The 20405-nt window shown below is 36.7% G+C and overlaps 1 protein-coding gene across 1 annotated transcript in view; it reads right to left on the bottom strand.

Annotated features, from left to right (window-relative positions):
- Positions 1-443: 443 nt before the first annotated feature.
- The window catches only part of MEI4 (meiotic double-stranded break formation protein 4), a 36478-nt gene continuing 16516 nt past the window's right edge, over positions 444-20405 (bottom strand). Inside the window, exons 4-5 of the mRNA XM_032215187.1 lie at positions 19488-19619; positions 444-665 (exon numbers count right to left, since the gene is read on the bottom strand). Coding sequence (XP_032071078.1) covers positions 444-665; positions 19488-19619 — 354 coding nt within the window. The remainder of the gene's footprint in view (positions 666-19487; positions 19620-20405) is intronic.

The following is a 20405-nucleotide window of genomic DNA, read 5'->3' as shown; positions in this document are numbered from 1 at the left end:
TGTTGGGTGGGAAAATATAGCTACAATAAGAGTTCCCAATCATGAAGACTATTCAGAAAGCTAAAACCTAACTGGGTGCTCAAGTCTGAAAAATATAATAATTAGGCTTATAAATTGGTGCCCTTCATTGCACTACAATTTTAAATATTCTAATATCTGAATTCATAATTGCAGAGCTAATTTTAGTATCAAGAGCTAAACTGCTTTATTCAAAGGAACATATTATAAATGTTGTTCAAATTTTAGCCACCAAAACTGAAGTGGTGATCATGAAACTGCCAAACACCCAATCAAGCAATACCTGACACCAATAAAATAAAAAATGTGTTAACACCTTTGCTTCAGAGCTTCATTCTCATTCGGTGGAGAATTTTAGTTGCTTCCTGCCTCTTTCTTAGCAAAAGCTGGTCAGTTTCTTCCTTGAAGTTATGTTTGTGCTGCATTCAAAGTGTACCCAAGCGCCATAAATAAATACAGAACAAAGGAAACTCATCAGAGAGATGGAGGACAGCTTGATCAATGTCCTGCAAAAACGTTTTCTTCTCTTTTTCTTCATAACCAAGACTGGTTTTGTTTTTTTTGCTCTGTGTGTGTTTCAAGAAGCTGTTCCAAATGTTACAAAGAAAGAAGATATTTTCATACTGTGCATTGTATTTGGCTTGAATCTGGAATGGGAAAAATAAATAAATAGCTGCATCAGTTTGCAATCAATGATAATAAGCAAATGTACATTGAAATAATCCCTAGAAAAATGTGTATCATACAATGCATTAATTAAACAAGAAAAATTACAGTGCTTCAAAGGAGACACGTCTGATTTTCTTTGTTTCTAACAGATCGATGAAAATGATTGGCCATATCAAATTAAAATAGTAGTAATATGAGGAAACCATCAATAGCTTGATTAATCAATTATGCATAGATTTTTTTCAGCCTCCATTTCAACATGCTTTTTTATTAATGTAAGTGTATTGTTTTATTGAAGGATGTCAAAGTTTGCTTTCTTGAATAGCAATGAAACAAATGCTTTGAATACAGTTTCCACTTTCTATAAAGACAATCTAATGGGCTGAAAATGGGGTGGAATAATATCTGATTCCAAATGACAGATGACCTCACCCAGAGACCTCATGCCAAAGTTAAATAAAGATGTGACAGTGTAGAATTGGATACAGTCTCTTCCTTAATGCCAAAATTGAATGAATTCAACCACAGAGAAAGCTAAACCATCAAAATACTAAGTTCCCCAATCACTGCAGTTAAGCCAGCAGGATACCACGGTTGATGATATGGAAAGCCTCTGAGAAATCAAATAACCAAAATGTTGCATTACCCATAAATAAGTGCAACCAATGCTGTCTCAGTATATGTTTGAGCCTGAAAACCTCATTGAAAAGGATGCATATAATCAGCCTAGTCCAAGGCCTCAGTGATAACATCTCCATCTCTTGGATAAAAACTGTCCAATATAGTTAGGACTAGAGAAATATTCTTGAGGAGGGGCATGATACCACTCCTTCAAAAAACAGGGACCAGCCCCTGCTTCTACAAAACATTAGTGTGGCCTAACCACATGCCTTCCCCAGGACTGACTTCACAAATGGGGAACACGGATATAATAAATACGTGGTGGATTAGCAGCCTTGGGAATTCTGCTTATCTCCTTAGGAGTTAGCAGGTTCTAACTTACTTTATTTTTTTTTGTTACATTTATTTGCCACCTAGCTAAATTTATTTGCCGTTATCTCACCATGGCGCTACTCTGGGCAGCTTACAATAAAAGGAAGAAATGAAAAGAGTGGAAATAAAGCAGAAGTAAAATAATAGAACAATGAAATAAACAATGGAAAATTAAAAAAAAAGAACACTTGTCTCAGCTAATCACATAACACCACTTTGATGTGACTTGGGCAGTTGGAGTCCAATTCTGTCTCTATGGCCCTGTAGATATTCTTAAGATTCATCTTTCCCTAGCAGAGTAGGAATCACTTAAAAAGGTCTGATGGACAGCTACCTGGAGATTAATTTAAGCATTAAAAAATATTTTTGCCACTAATATAATCCCTAACATGGGGGTCTTATTTGAGTTTCATCACACACCTTATCTGTGATATAAATTTTATTATTTGAAACAGTTGATTGCCTTCTGTTGATATGAAGTTGCAGTCTTTTCCTGTATTCAATTTAATTCTGATATGTTAACAGACATTTTTCCTTGAGCCTTTTGGGGTTGAAGCTGGGTGGCTCTTGGACATCTCTGCCCTGAAACTATGGCTTTCTATTTAACTCCTAGTGTACATCTTAAACCTCTGGTAGAGAAAGGCATGGCTACCCACTTTTTCCATAACAAAGAAGATTGAAGATAAGTATAGAAGATGATAGATAGCATGAAATAAACTTATATGGAATTTACTTCAAATAGAATATCTTGTAATTCCTTAAAAAGAAAATCTTGCTATAAGGTTTACCAGCCTATATTAATTATTGTCTCATAATAAAACATAAAACTATAAGACAAATATAAAATTTAAAAACAAAATACACATTAGTAAGTTCTCTTTATTTACAGCTACATTGCCAGACACTATTTATTGTTAGAATTTGCTGGTTTAAATAAAGCATTGGAAGCCATTTTAAAATGAAACAATGTTCATGTAATTTTACATGTATTACCGTTTATGGAGAACAATTGACCTACTTTTTGACACAAGAGTTTGAATTACACAGCAATAATATTACAGGAAAGGCATATGCAGCACACCCATATATTTACAGTTTAGATTAATAGCATTTATAGGCCGCCCTTTTCCCTGAGGGGACTCAGGGCGGCTTACAATAACAAGGAAGGGGAGTGAAGACAAAACATAAAAGAAATGTGCAATAACTGAAAAATACTAAAAACACAACATTCTCTCAGCATTCGGGAGGGGCGGAAGAGTTTATCCCCAGGCCTGACGGGCTAGCCAGATCTTGAGGCTGTACGGAAGGCCTGGACTGTGGTCAGGGTACGAATCTCCACGGGGAGATTGTTCCATAGCGTCGGAGCAGCAACTGAGAAGGCTCTCCTCCGGGTAGTCGCCAGTCGGCACTGACTGGCGGATGGAATACGGAGGAGGCCCGCTCTATGCGATCTGATGGGACGCAGGGAGGTTATTGGCAGAAGGCGGTCTCTCAAATAGTCAGATCCACTACCATGGAGCGCTTTATGGGTGGTAAGTAAGACCTTGAATTGCACCCGGAGATCCACAGGCAGCCAGCGCAGCTCGCGGAGGATAGGTGTTATGTGGGCGAACCGAGGTGCGCCCACAATCACTCGCGCGGCCCGCGTTCTGTACTAGCTGAAGTCTCCGGGTGCTCTTCAAGGGCAGCCCCATGTAGAGCACGTTGCAGTATTCCAGCTTAGAGATCACAAGGGCTCGAGTGACTGTCGTGAGAGCCTCCCGATTCAGGTAGGGCCGCAACTGGCGCACCAGGCGAACCTGGGCAAATGCCCCCCTGGTCACAGCCGATAGATGGTGATCAAAACTCAGCTGTGGATCCAGGAGGACTCCCAAGTTGCGGACCCTATCTGAGGGGTATAAATTTTGTCCCCCCAGCCTGATTGATGGTACGGTGGTCAAATTATTGGGAGGAAAACACAACAGCCACTCGGTCTTGTCTGGGTTGAGCACCAGTTTGTTTGCTCTCATCCAGTCTTTAACAGCTTCCAGACCCTGTTCCATCACGTCCACCGCTTCATTGAGTTGGCACGGGGCGGACAGATACAGTTGAGTATCGTCCGCATATTGGTGATACTTTATCCCGTGCCTCCGAATGATCTCGCCCAGCGGTTTTCATGTATATGTTGAACATTTGGTGTGCATTCAAGAATGCTGAAAGGAAGGTATGATTAATCAGCCCATTGAACAGATAGAAATGAAAACAGCCCCTGTGAAAATTAATATTTAAGCTTCCTGTCCTCCTGATATTTTCTTTATTAAAAGATTCCAGGTGGTTGAAAGTAGATTAAAGTTCTAATTCCAATTGTTACTGAAAAAAGCCTGACACAATGTTTCTGCTACTCAGGCAAAATCTCTGCTGACTTGAAAAACCATTTATGCATATATATGAAAACATTAAGGTAAACTGGTAATTTCTAACTGGGTTTCTATCCCAAGGTAGCAATTTTAGGAATAGGCAAGGCCTTTCAAAAGCCATTTTGTGAGTGCACCCATAACCTATCCTCAAAATCCCAACTATGCCTTTCAGTCCAAAAAGGTTGGTGACTCCTTTTATGAAATTTTATAATAATTAATTGGCTGCTATTGAAAGATTACATGAACTATATGCCCCATATTTTGAACTAATACAGCATTTCAAATATTTTATTATTTGTTATGGCTGTCAAGAATACTTGAAAACTTATTTATAGTCAAACAAAATTAGCAAATTCCATCTGTCTCAATCAAATTCTTATGCAATCCTTCCCACACCAGGAGAAGGACTTATTCTATATGCATCTCTCTGTAAGGATTGCATTAAATAATACATTATTAGTAAGAATGGTAATTGAAGGTTGGATGATGATGATATTGCAGGTCTTTAGGAAGGAATTGATAGGTGGACAAAAATGACAAATCCAGTCTAAATGTCTGGCTATGTGGCCAACCATAATAATAATACTCTTAAGAGTCATATGATTTAGCCACCTCAACCTATTTTTTTATTATCTTGGATCAGTTTTTTCCTCCAACAATTTGTATTTTGCATTGTTTATCTAACACATTTAAAGATTAGCTTCTTTTTAGCGCTTCCAACATTATTCAATATTAATCTAATATCAAGTAACTTGTTTTTCTTGTGGTTCAAGATATTGAACCACAATTTTCCTTAGCATCATAGTATTTCTTCAGCTTTACTGATGGTTCAGCTTTCACAGCATATACTGTATTACAACTGGAAAAACCATAGCCTTGGCAATATAAACCATTGAAGAAAAGGATGATATTATTTTCTTCCATTTACAGAGAGCACTCTGCCAATTCTCCAGGATTTTCTCAAAGAAAATACATTAAAATTTCACCATGTCAATTTTTTAATCTGGAACCTGTGAAGAGCAATGTTGCTTATTTATAATTTTCTGACAGACCGTAAACTATAATGTTGAAGAAGACTGAAGCAAAGTAGAGGTTGGGTAGGTTTGCCTTTTCTTTGTTAGTATTTTTCTTTCTTAGCTGCGGAGCCAATATATTTTCTTCTTCTCCATTTATTTGGACTTATCTAAAGATGTCCTAGCTTTCCTTCATTACCTTCACATCATTTGGAACTAGATCTGCTCTCTACAGTTTCAGAGTACTTCTTTGGTGACTTGACTTTCTTCTCATCTTCTGTATATGTCTACTTTTGTTTTCAGATCTTTAAAAAACATTTTGTGCACTTATACTGACTTCTGCTGCTGTCCTCCATTTTTTTTTCTCATTTGGATTGCTTGCAATTATGCTTTTATGTTCTTTTAAAGGAACTCTAATTAGCCTTAAGCTTCTTTTCTCATTAGTTTCTTCCATTGTCCTATTTATCATTTCTCTTAGTTTATTAAAATCTACTTTTCGGAAGTCCAAGATCTGCATTGAACTAGGTTCAGCTTTAGTTCTCCTTAAAATTTCTAATTCAAATTGTTGAACACCACCTCTACGATACAGCATTGGGATACATCAGGTAACAACTTGTTAAAATTGAACCTGCCCATTCAATTCAATACATTTTAAATTGCTTGCTATGGTTCTCTCCTGCTGGTAGCCTCCATTTAATGCCACATTTCCCCCTTGGAAGTACAGAGAACCCCCTATTGTACAAGTACAAGATTCTAAAGACAAATTAAAGCAGCACTATCCCAGTGGGCATTTGATCCCAAAGGATGCATTTGATATTGTCATTTTTATTATGTTTTTTTATTATCCATATTTTTAGTTTAGTTTACTTTGTCACTGCACTTCGTACAATGAAATTAAATGCCATCTTTAATGTACATTATAATTATAAAAACAAAACACAAACACACATCCTTCACATTCTATACAATTGAATTGAAAACCAATATTGCATTAATATTGCACTATATAGTAGAATTAAATATAGTTACTGCCCTGGGATAGAAGCTGTTTTTCAGCCTATTTTTCTTTGTTTTTATTATCCTGTACCGTCCGCCAGATGGTAATAGTTAAAAAAAAAAAGGGGTGCCCAGGATGAGATGGATCTTTAAGAATATTTTGAACTTTCTTAAGGCAGTGGGAGCTCTAAAATTCTTCCAAAGAGGGGAGAGGGCAACCAATGATCCTCTGGGCTTTTAAAACTTCTTTTAATTTTGTTGTACTTAAGATTCCTTATGGATTTGAGTAGCCTCTACATACTGAAAAAAGATACATTACAGGTAGTCACTGACTTATGTTCAGTCACTTAATAACCATTCTAAATTATGACAGACTTCCCCAGAGCTACTTATGACCCATTTTCAGAGTTACAATGGCTTGCATATACTAGATGGTCATGTGATCACATTTTGGTTTCTTGGTAACTGGTTCACCTTTATGGCTGTTTTCAGTGTCCCATGGCTACAGGCCTGCAATTTGCAACATTTTTGTCAGTTACTGACAAAACCAGTTACTTCTGGTTTCTTATCCAATTTTTCAAAGTTTAACTAGAATTATTTTACAGCTCTTAAAAATACAGATATAAAAGCTATGTTTGCCTGATAAATCTTATATGAACGTATAATTTGTAAACCCAAACACACCATGGTTTTAAATTGTGGTCTATAACCAATCCTAAACCATGTTTAGATCTGTACAGACTATAAAGGACCGTTTATGTCCATTCTTGTACCTTCTTGTTTCTCTGGGACTTGTTCATATTATGTTTTTAATGAACAATGTCTACCTAATTCTGGATGAAGCAAAACTGTATTTAAAATTAATTTGACACTTGCATATAAGTCTAGATTTATAATTTATAATAGATTTATAATTTAAAATTACCAATGCAAGCAAATTGAAAAAATGTATAAAAAGAATATATAGTCTAGGTATAAGAATATATGCAAAGTTAAGATTATTTGCTTGCTAAAACTGACATAGGTACAAAAGACCTTTACATTTTAACATCATCATTTCTTCTATCAAGAGCTTAGTATTTGAGCTGCAAATTTTTTTTATTGAGATGCTGAAGTATAAATGTCAAACCAAGTCAAGTTTAATTTAGTTGTTCAACCATAAGCTATAACATTCAGGGTGGAAGAACAGAGGATCAATAGGTTATCACACAGACAGCATTCCACTTAAACTTTAAAATACCATTTATACTACCATACATAACACCTTTGGATTCTAATGCAAAAGTACACATTTCCCAAAGTTGGTTAAAACATAATTATACAAAACTTAAACATTATGTATAATATTAATTCAGATTGCCATAAAACTAATAACTAATTATCTATTCAGATACACTATACATTCAAAATAATGTTTTATTAAATGTTCCTAAAGTTCTTTTCGGGGAAGAAATAATTACATATATTAATTTGATTTAGACTTTGAGACAAAGTTTGATATTTTGGGTTGCCAAATCTGCCAAATCTGGGTACATAAAAATTCCCACCTGTCCTGCTTCAGGCTTCTATCAAACATGATGCTCTGAAGATTATCAGTTTTACTTCAAATCTGAAGAGTTAACAATGAACAAAGCGATGTAAACAGAGCAGAAGCTTGCCCACAGAGTTTTCTTTGATAGAGCAAACAGAAGAAATGTCCAATGCCAATCCAGGGTTATTAGTCAGTGCAGAGGTCACAAGTTCAACGTTTCTTTTACAATCAGGAACATCACACGAAAGCCAGAGGTCAGACATTGATCCAGCAAAACATGGTCAGAACTGTGATGGCAGCTAAGACTGCAGCCAGCTGTCACTAATCAAGAAATTTACTCCCTTGCTTGATGAATAAACTTCCACTGCTCTAGTCTCTTCTCTACTCATCAGGAGACCAGGACTGGAGGTCTTACATCATTCTCATCTGACTTCTCCAGCTGCTGAAGTGGTGCTTATGGTTAATTAGCCTCATGTCATTCCTGGCTTTGTCTCTTCTGAAGCTGGCATTCCACAGACTCAGCCACTACAGCTACTTCAGGCTCATATTCTGAATAAGCCTTGAGCCAGGGCTATGACACCCACCACTGCAACAGCTAGTATGCATGGTGCATGACGTCCAAAAATAATTTGTTTTTTTAATCACAATCTCTTATGAAAGTCTAGATCGTGTGTGTCAAACTTACAGCGTTACGTTGCCATTCTGTGACGTATTGCGATGTTTTTCCCCTACATGGAACCGGGGTGGGTGTGGCCTGCATGTGATGCATCTGGCCCATGGGCCGCCAGTTTGACTCTAGATTCTGTGGAGTCCCAGTTAAGAATGATGTATAGAATTGTGATAGAAACGTATTTTATTGAGGATACCAAATATTTAGCACATATCAAAATCAGAACTATGGTTGAAGGCTATAAAATTTTCTCTCTGCAACCTGATATAGGACAATAGCCTGTGCTCCCTGATGATTACTTGCAACCTTTCCATCTCTGGGATAGACAAACAGCTATTTAATTCAATTTTATGGTGGAAAAAGATGGTAATTAAATCTGTTTTCCAAAAACAATATGGGGATAGATTGGACCGGCATGCTATTCTAGTGAGGGCTATTAAATATATATTTTCATTTCATAGTTTGATATTTTAAACATTATTGGTCCTTTTTCATGCTCACACCTGTGCCCAAGATATTTTGTTGGGAAGAAGGAAATAGAAGCACTATAATTATTTAGCTGACCCAAAGTAATGCTCTCTTATTGACAATTAACTCCAAATATGGAAATTTCAACAGTTTTATACCATCACACCTGGGAAAGTGTCAATGAATTCTAGCTTGTTAACTAAATTATGCTACGTCCATGCTGGCACTTTAACTCTTGAAATGGTTCCCTACAGACCTATGAGCTGATCAGCAAATTTGAACCTGTTAATGCACATGTGTCCTTGTTTTTAGATGATCTTTTGTGTTTGAGAAACTTATGTCTGAACCCCATCTATGAAACTTACTATCTTTTTAAAAACACATTTTGCATATTCCATGTGGCTAATAAATGCATAATGTATGTTTCTCAAGTGCTCCAAAGATTCTATTTCTAGCAATGTTTTATTATTTATGCCTACTTCTTTATTGTAGTCTTGATTTAGTTTTTGTTACATTATTCAGGATCTTCCTTGGGTAACTTCCAGCACTGAATACAGTGAAACACCTCCGTGCAACATCAACCTTTATATACATAAGTTGCCCCAAGTTTCTTAAATTCACAATACTTTAAAGAGTATGTGGACATACATGTCAACACCTTGCAAGACTAAGAAAAACCTGATCCCTTCATCCAAAATAATCTGTTAAAAATAACATCCCCTTCCATATCTCAAAAATCTCATTTCAAATAACTAATCCTTCCAATCCTTTTCCCAAGTTAATACTAAACTTTTGAATCTTTTGTTCACTTTGCTATCCACACAGACATATTATGCAATATAATGGAATAATTCAAGAATGAAAGCGAACATCCCAAGCCTGAAACTATACATTTTTTTAAATTCCTCATTTGATTACAAAGGAATCTTGCCTTAACATAAAAAATGCATCATATAGTTTAAGCACTTCACCTCTTTTGCTTTCCAAGTAGAAGGTGAACCAATTGATAACACCATGTGACCTTGCTTTATTTCCAGTAAATCAAACACATCTGAAATGCAGTCCATGTACCTGAAGTAAAGGAAATGTTCTGTTGAACTTCTGATATATGGTTTAGTTACAAATTCTCTTTTGCAGCATTTCTGGCAATTGCCTTTACAATGTAAAGTAAAAAACCAAAGATGAAAAGGAAATGGATTTTTGTGGTACTATAAACTCTAGTTCTCGGGGGACAAAACAAAAACAACATCAACAAAACCTTACTCTTCAGCAGGTGATTTATTAATCCTCACTTTGCTACTTCTTTGTTAAGCATCACATTTCAGAATAATTAGTAAATTCTGCATCTATAGAAGAGTAATTCAATGATAGATATATTGTTAAATTGTGGATATTAAATTGTGGTATAATTTTTCCTGACTGATTTGCAGTTGGAAAAATCTAGAGCGAAATTTACTGTTTCTAATCAACTCATCCTCCCCAACTCTTATTTTCCTTAAACACTTTGATGTGATGATGAATTGAAAATACTGATTTCTGAACAAGGGGCTTTTAAAATTGTTTCAACTGTAAAATATGCTAGACAAATTATAAAACACAGTTTTAATCCATATGATACTTACAAAGATTGATTTTGCTAAGAATGACAGATGAGTTTTAGCACCAGAAAATTAGTGTTTGCTTTAATTCTTATGAATGCCATAAACTTACACTGTTGTCTGTAGAATTTCATGTGGGGACTCACCTTATTACTTAAAGTATTTACAACCTACTTTATTTCTATGGATTTCTGGGAAAGGAACAAGAATAAGCCAAATAAACCTACAATAACAAATGCTTCAAATTCTATAATGCAATATTGTAAAATAAAACTATAGTTCCTAATGTCAGAAATGTTTGGATAAATAGCCACGTTGGAGGAGCCACGTCGCGATGTCATAACATGCGGTCTCGATACTCTGAGACCGCCGTTGACACTTTTGCCACTGGACGGTCCATTGAGACCTAAACCGTCCCATAGAGATGGTGATCAGGAAGACGAAGCCTTGCTGGTCTCACGGACATCGCAAAGTTCCTGATCGACCCAAGAGAAGCGCTTCAAGCCAGCGGTAAACAGGCAGCCCCCAGGCTGATTAAATCGGGACGCTTTGGAAGGAAGGAAGTGAAAAGAGAAAATGAGTCCATCTGGTGAGGTATTTTTTCTATTTTTCAAAAGACTGCTCAAAGAAATTTTTCTTTAAAGACAAATTAGATCCTTAAGCAAAAGAACTGAGCGGCGAAATTAACCCTAATTGGATTGCTGTAGAAAGCTTTTTTTTTCTTTGTAACTATTCTTTGTGGATTGAAGTGCTCACAACGTTTCTCATTTCTCCTCTTAAAGTGAATGGATTGATTTTTTTTCTTTTGCTTTTTGTTGCTTTATTTTTTTACTTTTGGATTAAAACAATTCTTCCTATTACTTGTTATTAACTTTCACTAAAAGAAATCTAAAGAACTTTGTTTCCTATAAGCCAGAGATAAATATTAGAAAGTGAAAAGTAGCACACTGCCACTTGGAGATCAGAGGCTGGGGTTTTTGAAACAATGTATCTATTTTCTTTCCTTTTTTGACTTCACTGACTTTGTAGCTGAAGAGTTTGCAACTTGTTTACAGAAACTGATAAAGAGCTAAGGACATGAATTGTTTTCATAGGTGCCTTTGAGAACTATTTTGGCAAGGGAAAGAAAGGGGGGGACGACAGAACTCTTCTCCTTTGAAGAGCATAAAAGAACTTGTGTTCCAGTCAATCTAAAATAAAAAATAAAAGAGGCCCGGAAGGCTAGAGTGGCAGTGGATATTAGTTTTTTTCTTCTTTCTTCTGTTTTGGAAACATGGATCAATATTCAGATGAGGAAACCTTAAAATTCCAAAATATCTTGGCTGGAATTCAAAATCTATTGGAAGGATATGGGAGAATTGAGAAGAAGTTGGAAAGACTAGTCTTCCTCACAGCAAGATGATGGGGTTGGAGCCCCAAAAATTAAAGAGGAGAATGAAGATATAGAAGATAAAGATAAGACAATAGATCAAAGCATATTTATTAATGGAGCAAATGTGGGTAAAAGTGGAAAGAAGGGAATATGGAAAAGGGAATTCGACGAATTGGAGCTCTACACCAGATTCCAGGACACAGAAGAAAAAAAATAGTAATGATGATGGACTTAAGAAGAGAATTTTTTTCAGAAGCAAGATTGACAACCAAAGACAAGCTCATTTTAGTAGCAGCTGGTGAGCAATGACATTACCTGAGAGATCCTTCAAGCAACGAAGTGCGGAGAGAAGTCTATAAAAACTTTATAAAGGAGATAAAAAGAAGACTGACACCACAATTGGCAAGAGAGGTAAGACTGTTTTGTTACTGGAAAGATACAGGTTGACAATGAAAGTTGATAAAAAATTAATTGATTTTGGTGATTAATAAGTAGGAATTTTGTAACTCTTAGATTGTTTTAGATTGTTATCAAATGTTTATTCGCTAACAATTAATTAACTATAATAACAATAATGAAATGATAATGGATACAGCTTAATGATATATACATGTATTGGCAATCTAGTAAAAGAAATTTGGATATAAATTGCAAATTGTGACTTGGGAAAAAGACCTATAAATTTTATTAACAAATTTTTATTTAGATCTTGTTATAAAGGTGTAAGGGTTTTTTTTGGGGGGGGGTGTCTGACAAGAGGACATGGGACATAAATAGTAAATGATTTTTAGCCAATTATAATGCCAACAAGGAAATGTCAATGGACATTGTTTAACAATATATACATGCTATGGTATTGGCAAAAGTAACTTGGATATAAATTCTAAACAGTGAGTTGGGGGGAAAAGGGAAGGGGAAAGGCTTAGAAACTTTATTAATTGACTTTTACTTAAAAGATGTTATAAAGGTGTAATGTTATTGGAGGATTTTTTGAAATAGCTAATGAATGCCATTATGTGGTTGTGTCTTTAGGTATGAATGATTTGAGGTAAAAGCATGTTCAAATAATTGTAGTCAAATGCGAATTGTGGTACATTGATAGTAAGATATACAAAGATTTTTGATTTAAAGTGTATAATCTAATATGAACTATAAGTAATGATTGTGGAAGAAATGCATGAAAGTTATCTGTAACCAATCGACACACTTTCTACAAGATGTAATGAAGGATGATTCTTTTTTTGTGTTTTTGTTCAATTAAATTTTTTTAAAAATTTTTTTTTTAAAAGAAATGTTTGGATAAATAGCCAACTCTTCCTTTGGCTCTGGAATGAAACTGACAACTAGCCTTAGCATAGGACATTCTATTACTATTATGAACTATGTATGCAGATATATTCTAAAAAGTAGCACTCCAAGGGGAAATACAGGGATATATATCAGAAGTACTTGTTTAGTGACAATTGGAACTGGCAACTCAGTGATTAAGTGAGGCAATTACTAAGTGAAAACCACATGACTGGATGCAGGCTTGCAATTTTACTTCAAAGACTTCCTTTGCTTTATAGAGTTAGAAAAATAAAGTAAGATTTCAGCTTGACTGGATGAAAGCATGAAGGCCAATAACCATGGTTTCAAAGGAGGAAAGAGGCCACATTTGAATTGTAAGGCAATACTAACAAGTCACAATAGTGCCCTTGGGTTTTTCTTGTCTTGCTAGTTGTAGCTAAGACTGGGTTAACCCAATAGCAATCCAACCTCAGCTCTGATGTAACCCAGATTTCCAGTGGGAAAAGAATATAATAATGTGATATTTTTAAAAAAGTACTAATATTTGAGATTCGACTGCAAGTTCTCCAGCTGGACAGACGAGGGAGGTGTGAGCTCTGAAGAGTCTCACATGAACTCTGTCTGACAAACCAATTCTGAGATCCTTTTTGGATCAGAACCCCCCCCCCCCCTTGGGGTGGTGGTGAAGAAGGAGCAGCATCTCATCAAACCCAGAGGGAGAGGAACAGGTCCCTCGTACGTCGGAGATTTGCCCTCTGAATCGGAGTCAGGGCAGCAGCATGGCAACATGGCTACACAAGAAGCTGGCTTCCAGCCAAAGCAACTGAACAGGAGCATCCAGGACGAGATGAAAGCCCAGTAAGAAGATCTAATTAACCCACAGTCATAAATCAGAACTTGGAAAGGGCAAAGAACCTTGAGAGTATAAATAATAATGGACATATTTGGATTTTGGCAAAAAGAAAGAAGGAAAGGGAAAAATGGAGGGTTGAACCACTAGCCCAAAAAGAGCCATTTGCTTGAAACACGTGTGGACAGAAATCTGGACAGAAAAGGAGAAAGTAGAGAAGTGACAAACCCACGCAAATACAAACTCTAAATTTGGTCTTGGATTTGAAAATATTGTCTTTTTAAAAGAGACTAGGAGGTTGAAATGGAAATCAAAACATACAGAGGAGATTCGCTCCGCTCAAATTTCTTCTAACTAACATATCTCAAGCAACTCCAATTAATAAGAGGTAGAATGTAACAAGGAGAAAAATATCAAGGAAAGACCACTATTTCACTGATAACCTAACCTTGCCTATGCGGCAAATGGAATGTGAAACCCTGAGCAGGAAAACTTTATTAACTAATTGCCATAAATCAGAAAATTGGAAAAGCAGGAGGTGAAGAGAAACATACCTGAATTTGGCCATATACAAGTTTGTTCCAATTAATATATTTTGAGCAACTATAACCAACGAGAGGTGGAAGGTAACAAGGAAAAAAATAATAAAATCAAGAACCGGGAAAATACGAAATTTTCTCTCTGCAAAAGATCAAGATGGCTCCCACTTTTCTTCCTTTTTACATTAGCTGAATTAGCTAAATTTAAGCCACCTCCCCCCAGCTATGTTTGCAAATCCCATTCTAAAACTTCAAATGAGTTGGAAATAAGAGGGAAGTTGTTTTATTTAGAACCTTTTCATGTAAAATATTACCCTATCTGGTTGCTTAGCTGACTTCCATGGGGAGAAAGATCCAGGGCCGTTACTTTGCTGTTTCTTTTTTACATATCATATGAACCCACAGAAAAGCTTGCTCTGTCTCACTCAGAATAGTGTAACTTATGTTTAAAGAGTCCTAAATATGTTAATATAATTAGGGATAGGAGAGTTGTGAAATGTGTGTTACTAAGTTGATGTCTCAAGCTCCTTCTACACATTGAAAGGAATATGCAAGGACTGGCTGTTTGCCTAGCATGCTTGTGGCTGCAGTTTAGAAAGCAAATTAAAAGTCTTCAGTGTGAAACTGATTAGGGCCTTCTCAATATTAGGCAGCAGATAGTAACAGGCTAATTAAGGTCACAGAACTGAGGTTGTTAATTTGAGGTTAGTGCTTTCAGCAAGGAGCTCTACTACCAGAAGAATCTCGGGAAGATTAGTTTAAGCAATCGCTTCACACTGGAAAAATGGGTCAAGCACAGGACAATGACTACTGAGTGACTGTAATGCTGAACAGATAATTCAGAAATGCTGCAAAGGTCATAAAAGCATGAATTGGTCACAAAGGTATTTTTTTTCATCATCGTAACTACAAACTGAGGCAGTCCCTAACTAAGAATGGTCTGTAGATGAATTTGTAGTATTGTGAATATGGATTTATCAGATGTAAATAGGGCTTAGGTGAACTCATGGCTGCCGTTCTATTGAATACAAAACACATAGGAGTCATGTTTTAATACTCTACCTTGCTTTTTGGATAGCAATAGCAATAGCAGTTAGACTTATATACCGCTTCATAGGGCTTTCAGCCCTCTCTAAGCGGTTTACAGAGTCAGCATATCGCTCCCACAGTCTGGGTCCTCATTTTACCCACCTCGGAAGGATGGACGGCTGAGTCAACCCTGAGCCGGTGAGATTAGAACCGCTGAACTGCAGATAACAGTCAGCTGAAGTGGCCTGCAGTACTGCACCCTAACCATTGCGCCACCTCGGTGGATGGTAGAGGAGTGATCAGCTGTGTCAGAAATGTACATCGGCATTTCGAAAACACATTCTTATCCATTCTATAGGTACCAGTTTCTCACAATCTGGAACAATAATACCTTGCTGTTTTCATTTCATTTAATTACTTCCATCTAAACAAATTTCTCTTCCAGAGTTGTCATCTATCTGACTTCTACATAGACTTGAGATTTGCAGGTTTAAATTCTATATTTGACCGTTACTATCAAGGAGATCCCATATGTTTCAACTAAAAAGACTAATTCAGCAGGATTGGCCATTCAGCATTTCAACTTTGTATAGTTAGTCCTCGATCTACAACCATTCGCTTAGTGACTGTTCAAAATTATAATGGCACTGGAAAAAAAAAGACTTATGATTTGTTTTCATACAACTGTTGCAGCATCCCCATGGTCAAATGATCAAAATTCAGATATTTGACAACTGACATGGGTTTATGGACAGTTGCATTGTCCCGAGATTGTGTGATCACCATTTGTAACCTTCCCAGCCAACTTCTACAAGGAAAGTCAAGATTCACTTAATGAATCTGGATTCACTGAATGACCAAATGATCCACTTAACAGTTGCAGTAATTCACTTAATTGTGACAAGAAAGGTCATAACATGGCAGTGGTGGGTTTCAAATCCCGTTCCAATTGTACCGGTTGGAAAAGGCCCGGCGGCATCCTCATGGACACACGCAGTGCGCGCATGCATCTTAGCACCTCCGGGATGCTCCAGCTGCTCTGCGGAGTGTCGCGCAGGCAGTGTAAGCATCATGCGCATGCATAGAAGCGCAGAAGCCTTAAAACATAGGTAAGGAGCTCGGGCGGGTGGGTGATCCCTCCGGAGTATTGGAACGGAACGGTATCTGATGCTCCGGGCTGCCTCCGGTATGCCTCCGGGGCGTACTGCCTGCAACCCACCACTACAACATGGGGTAAAACTCACTTAACAACTTTGCTTAGCAATGGAATTTTTGAATTCAAATTGTATTTGTAAGTCAAAGACTACCTGCCATGTATCTTTGTAGACAAGCTCCCCAGGGTTTTGCTATTTCATGCCAAAAATCTGATAAAATTAAGTTGCACCTTCCAGATAAAATGGGATTATTGAAACTGTAAAGCAACTAGATATTTGTTAAAAACATGTTTTACTCAGAGCAAGAGGGGAATAGTAAATGCAAGTGCTTTAACAGCTGTTATCCATGGTATATAATTATCTGTTTTTATCTGAAAGAAATGGTGACCCATAGTGACCACACATTATAAATGAAGTGTACTTCAATTTGTTTTTTCTGTAGCATGAGAGGTGCATACCTACTTAGTGGAACAGCTCTAAAACAAATGAGTCCTACAATCATATTATGGATATGTGGATGTGTTTGAATGATTTTTGGCACAGCATTAGAGAATTCCAGGACTCACTCAAACCTTCTGCAGCCACCTGTTATTTGACAGCCCAAAGAAAAGTGTGAAGCAAAGGCTACCATCAGTCTTTCTCCTGACAAGTACCTATCTCAGCATGTTTCTCCACAAGTTAAATCATCTTCAGCAGAGCATATCAGATCTGATTTTCTCCATTAATGTCTTTCTGTTTGTTTTACTGTTCTGTACTGCTTTTTAATATTATAATCCATATCTGCTGTCAATAATATATTGGACAAACATCTTATTCTGGATATCACCATTTTTATGCTTGGTCATTGGGTTCAGAATTCTTTCTTCATCAAAGTTCCTGGCTTTCTGTAAGCATTCCTAAAACTGATCCCATTAGCTCCTCACCTTGCATGTCACCACAGAAGGTCTCTAGCTCAAGCGTGTCCAACCTTTTGGCTTGCCTGAGCTGTACTGAGTGAAGAGGAATTGTCCTGAGCCATATATAAAATATATGGTTAATGTATATTCCATTTCCATTTCCAGCAACAAACTTCCTTTATTTGGGGGGGGGGGTTCTTGTGTGCCCACATGACTAGTTGTTTAGGGCTGCATGTGGGCCACAGGTTGGATATGCTTGCTCTAAGTCAGGGCTGTCAAACTCCCGGCCCATGGAACAGATGCATCACATACTGGCCACATCCGCTTTAGCGAAGGGGAAAAAAGCCCCAATATGTCACATGACGACGCAATGACACCGTGAGTTTGACACCCCTGATCTAAGTTGGTTTCTTCCCGGAACCCTGCTACTACAATATTTTGGGTGTGGAATAGATAGACTCGTGCTGGCTAAGTCACAATTACAAACGTACAGGATGTATTTTCCTAATAGCAACAACTTGTTAACTAATGGTGTCACTTCCCAAAATGTTTGGAGGCTCTTTTTTCTCCTCCAGAATACATAGAAGATTAAGAAGATTCAAGAAACAATCCATGGTATCTCTCACCATTTTTCATCAGACAATGGACTGTCATACAATTGTTACTACAGGGACTTATCAATTATTTTTTACAGAAAGAAAATAGGCCTCGCTCAACATGCAGATAAAGATGCCCTAAATGCATTTTATCTTAAACTTTCTTATAATAAATCATTTCATGTTCACGAAATCAACTTCATTGCTTATTCAGCTGAAGAAAAAATAACTTCTGTTTTCTGATTGTCACATTCGGTTTTGTTGTACAATAAAAGAAAACAGCAAACATCTGCTTCAAATCTGCAGAGTGCTGGTTTTTGGTTTTTTTAAAAGCCATTGATCATTCTCCAAATTGACTGGCAGGTCACATTTTTTTTAAATATTTTCTTGCCATTTCCAGAGTTGACTTACAGCCAATGAAAGTTCTGGTCAGCAAGAAACTATTATGCCTCAACTGAGACAAAAGACATAGAATTCAGCTGAAATAAGAATATTTCTAGTACCCCTAGTATATTTCTGTAGGTGACAATTCATGCTTTCTTCTGCATTATTTATATGCCATCTATGTGCAGAACATTTTACAAAGAGCATGTAATGACAGTGCTCTATTCCCACAAGCTCAAAACAGATACAGGAGCACAACAAAGGAATGGGATATGGGGATACAATAAGAAGAATGGATAAAAAAAAATAATTTATATTTTGACTTATTTACAATAGGATAAAGGAACTATCTTTTCATCTCATATACCACTGTCAATTGTGGTATAAGACGCTAAGAAACAGTTTAGTGAACTTACTCCATTTTCTGGAAATCAAATCATTCTTAACAATACCTAATCATTTCATTTAATTTTGTTTCTAGGTATCTTTTAATTTTTCTATATTAAAGGCATTGAGCCATATGATCTAATTATCTAAACACTACAATCAACCTGTATAAAGCATTCAAAACATCCACTTTGCAAAGCATGTTGATATAAGTCAGGCCAGCAAACTGACGGTCCATGGGCCAGATGTGTCATCTGCAGGCCACGCACAGCTGGGCTCCGCAAAGGCCAAAAAACGTGATACATAACAATACGTCATGTGAGGTGATTGACACCCGTGATGTAAGTGAACCAGTCTGTCTTGAAACATTAAAGCAGCCATGTCACTCAATGAAGCTGCTTCAATAGCTCTCCCTAGTTGTTTTTGGATGCAAGTGCATGCATGGCTGCTTCCCCAAGGTTCATTACTGAGATGAATTTCACCACTGGCAGGATTAACCATTCCTGCATATATTGAAATCTGGTTAATAATCTACAGATGTCAGTCAGAATACTTATTAAAAAAAGAAACCGTCAGTAATAATAGTATCAAGATAAAATCTATAAAATTTATAACAGCATAAAACTACAGAATTGTACCTTGTTTGCATGCTGCAATTTATTAGCAAATTGACTGATTTCTCTGAAAAGCAGGGATATTGTAGAACGCTTCAGTATGCTACATTGTCCAAACAGAACAAGGGTATGGGAGATGGAATCCTGAATCTGAAACTGAATAAAAATATCATTAAGTTTTATCCCATTTTAAAAATAGTTTTAACTAAATTAAAATATGCAGATATATTTAGAACATTTAAAGGACTAATAGAGCCTTAAAAAGCAAGTCAAACACATTTTATTGAAATGTGCATCAACTATGCATCAATATAAAACCATTTTTTATACTTCACAACCATTACAAATATAAGTAGATATAGTCAGAAGATTATTTGATCATAAACAGCATGCTAAATTACTGCCTTTCATGCCAATGAACCAATTTTAGAACAGCTTCCATGCAGTGAAGTGACACTAATTTACTGAACACCATTTATTTATTAGATTATTATCCTGCCTTCAAAAATCCAGGGCAGGATAGATAATGCTCCCATCTCCTATTTTCCCCACAATAACTTTGTGAGGTGCTTTGGGTCGATACAAAGAAACTAGCCCAGAGTCACTCAATATGCTTCAGTGTCTGAGGGGAACTTAATATCTGGGTTTACCTGGTTCCAGGGAGAGTTTAAGTTCAATGTTTATGCTGATATCTGACAGGAATAAAATCAGAATGCAATAAACACTTCTATAACTTGATTTGGTGCCTTAAAGGGGTAGGCGCTTAGCATGCCTATAGGATTTACTACCACAATCCTCTATTAGGTCGATATCAGAAGTGGTATTCTGCCAGTTTGCCCCAGTTTGTGTGAACCGGTAGCAGCGGTGGGAGGCTCCGCCCATCTGTCCAGACATCTTCACAGAGCGGAGAAGCGTTGTGCATGAGCAAAGCAAGCGTGTGAG

Source organism: Thamnophis elegans, chromosome 4, assembly GCF_009769535.1.
Source record: "Thamnophis elegans isolate rThaEle1 chromosome 4, rThaEle1.pri, whole genome shotgun sequence".
NCBI classification, from domain to species: domain Eukaryota; kingdom Metazoa; phylum Chordata; class Lepidosauria; order Squamata; family Colubridae; genus Thamnophis; species Thamnophis elegans.
Note: the sequence above shows the minus strand (reverse complement) of the source record. Positions and strands in the feature narration are given on the sequence as shown.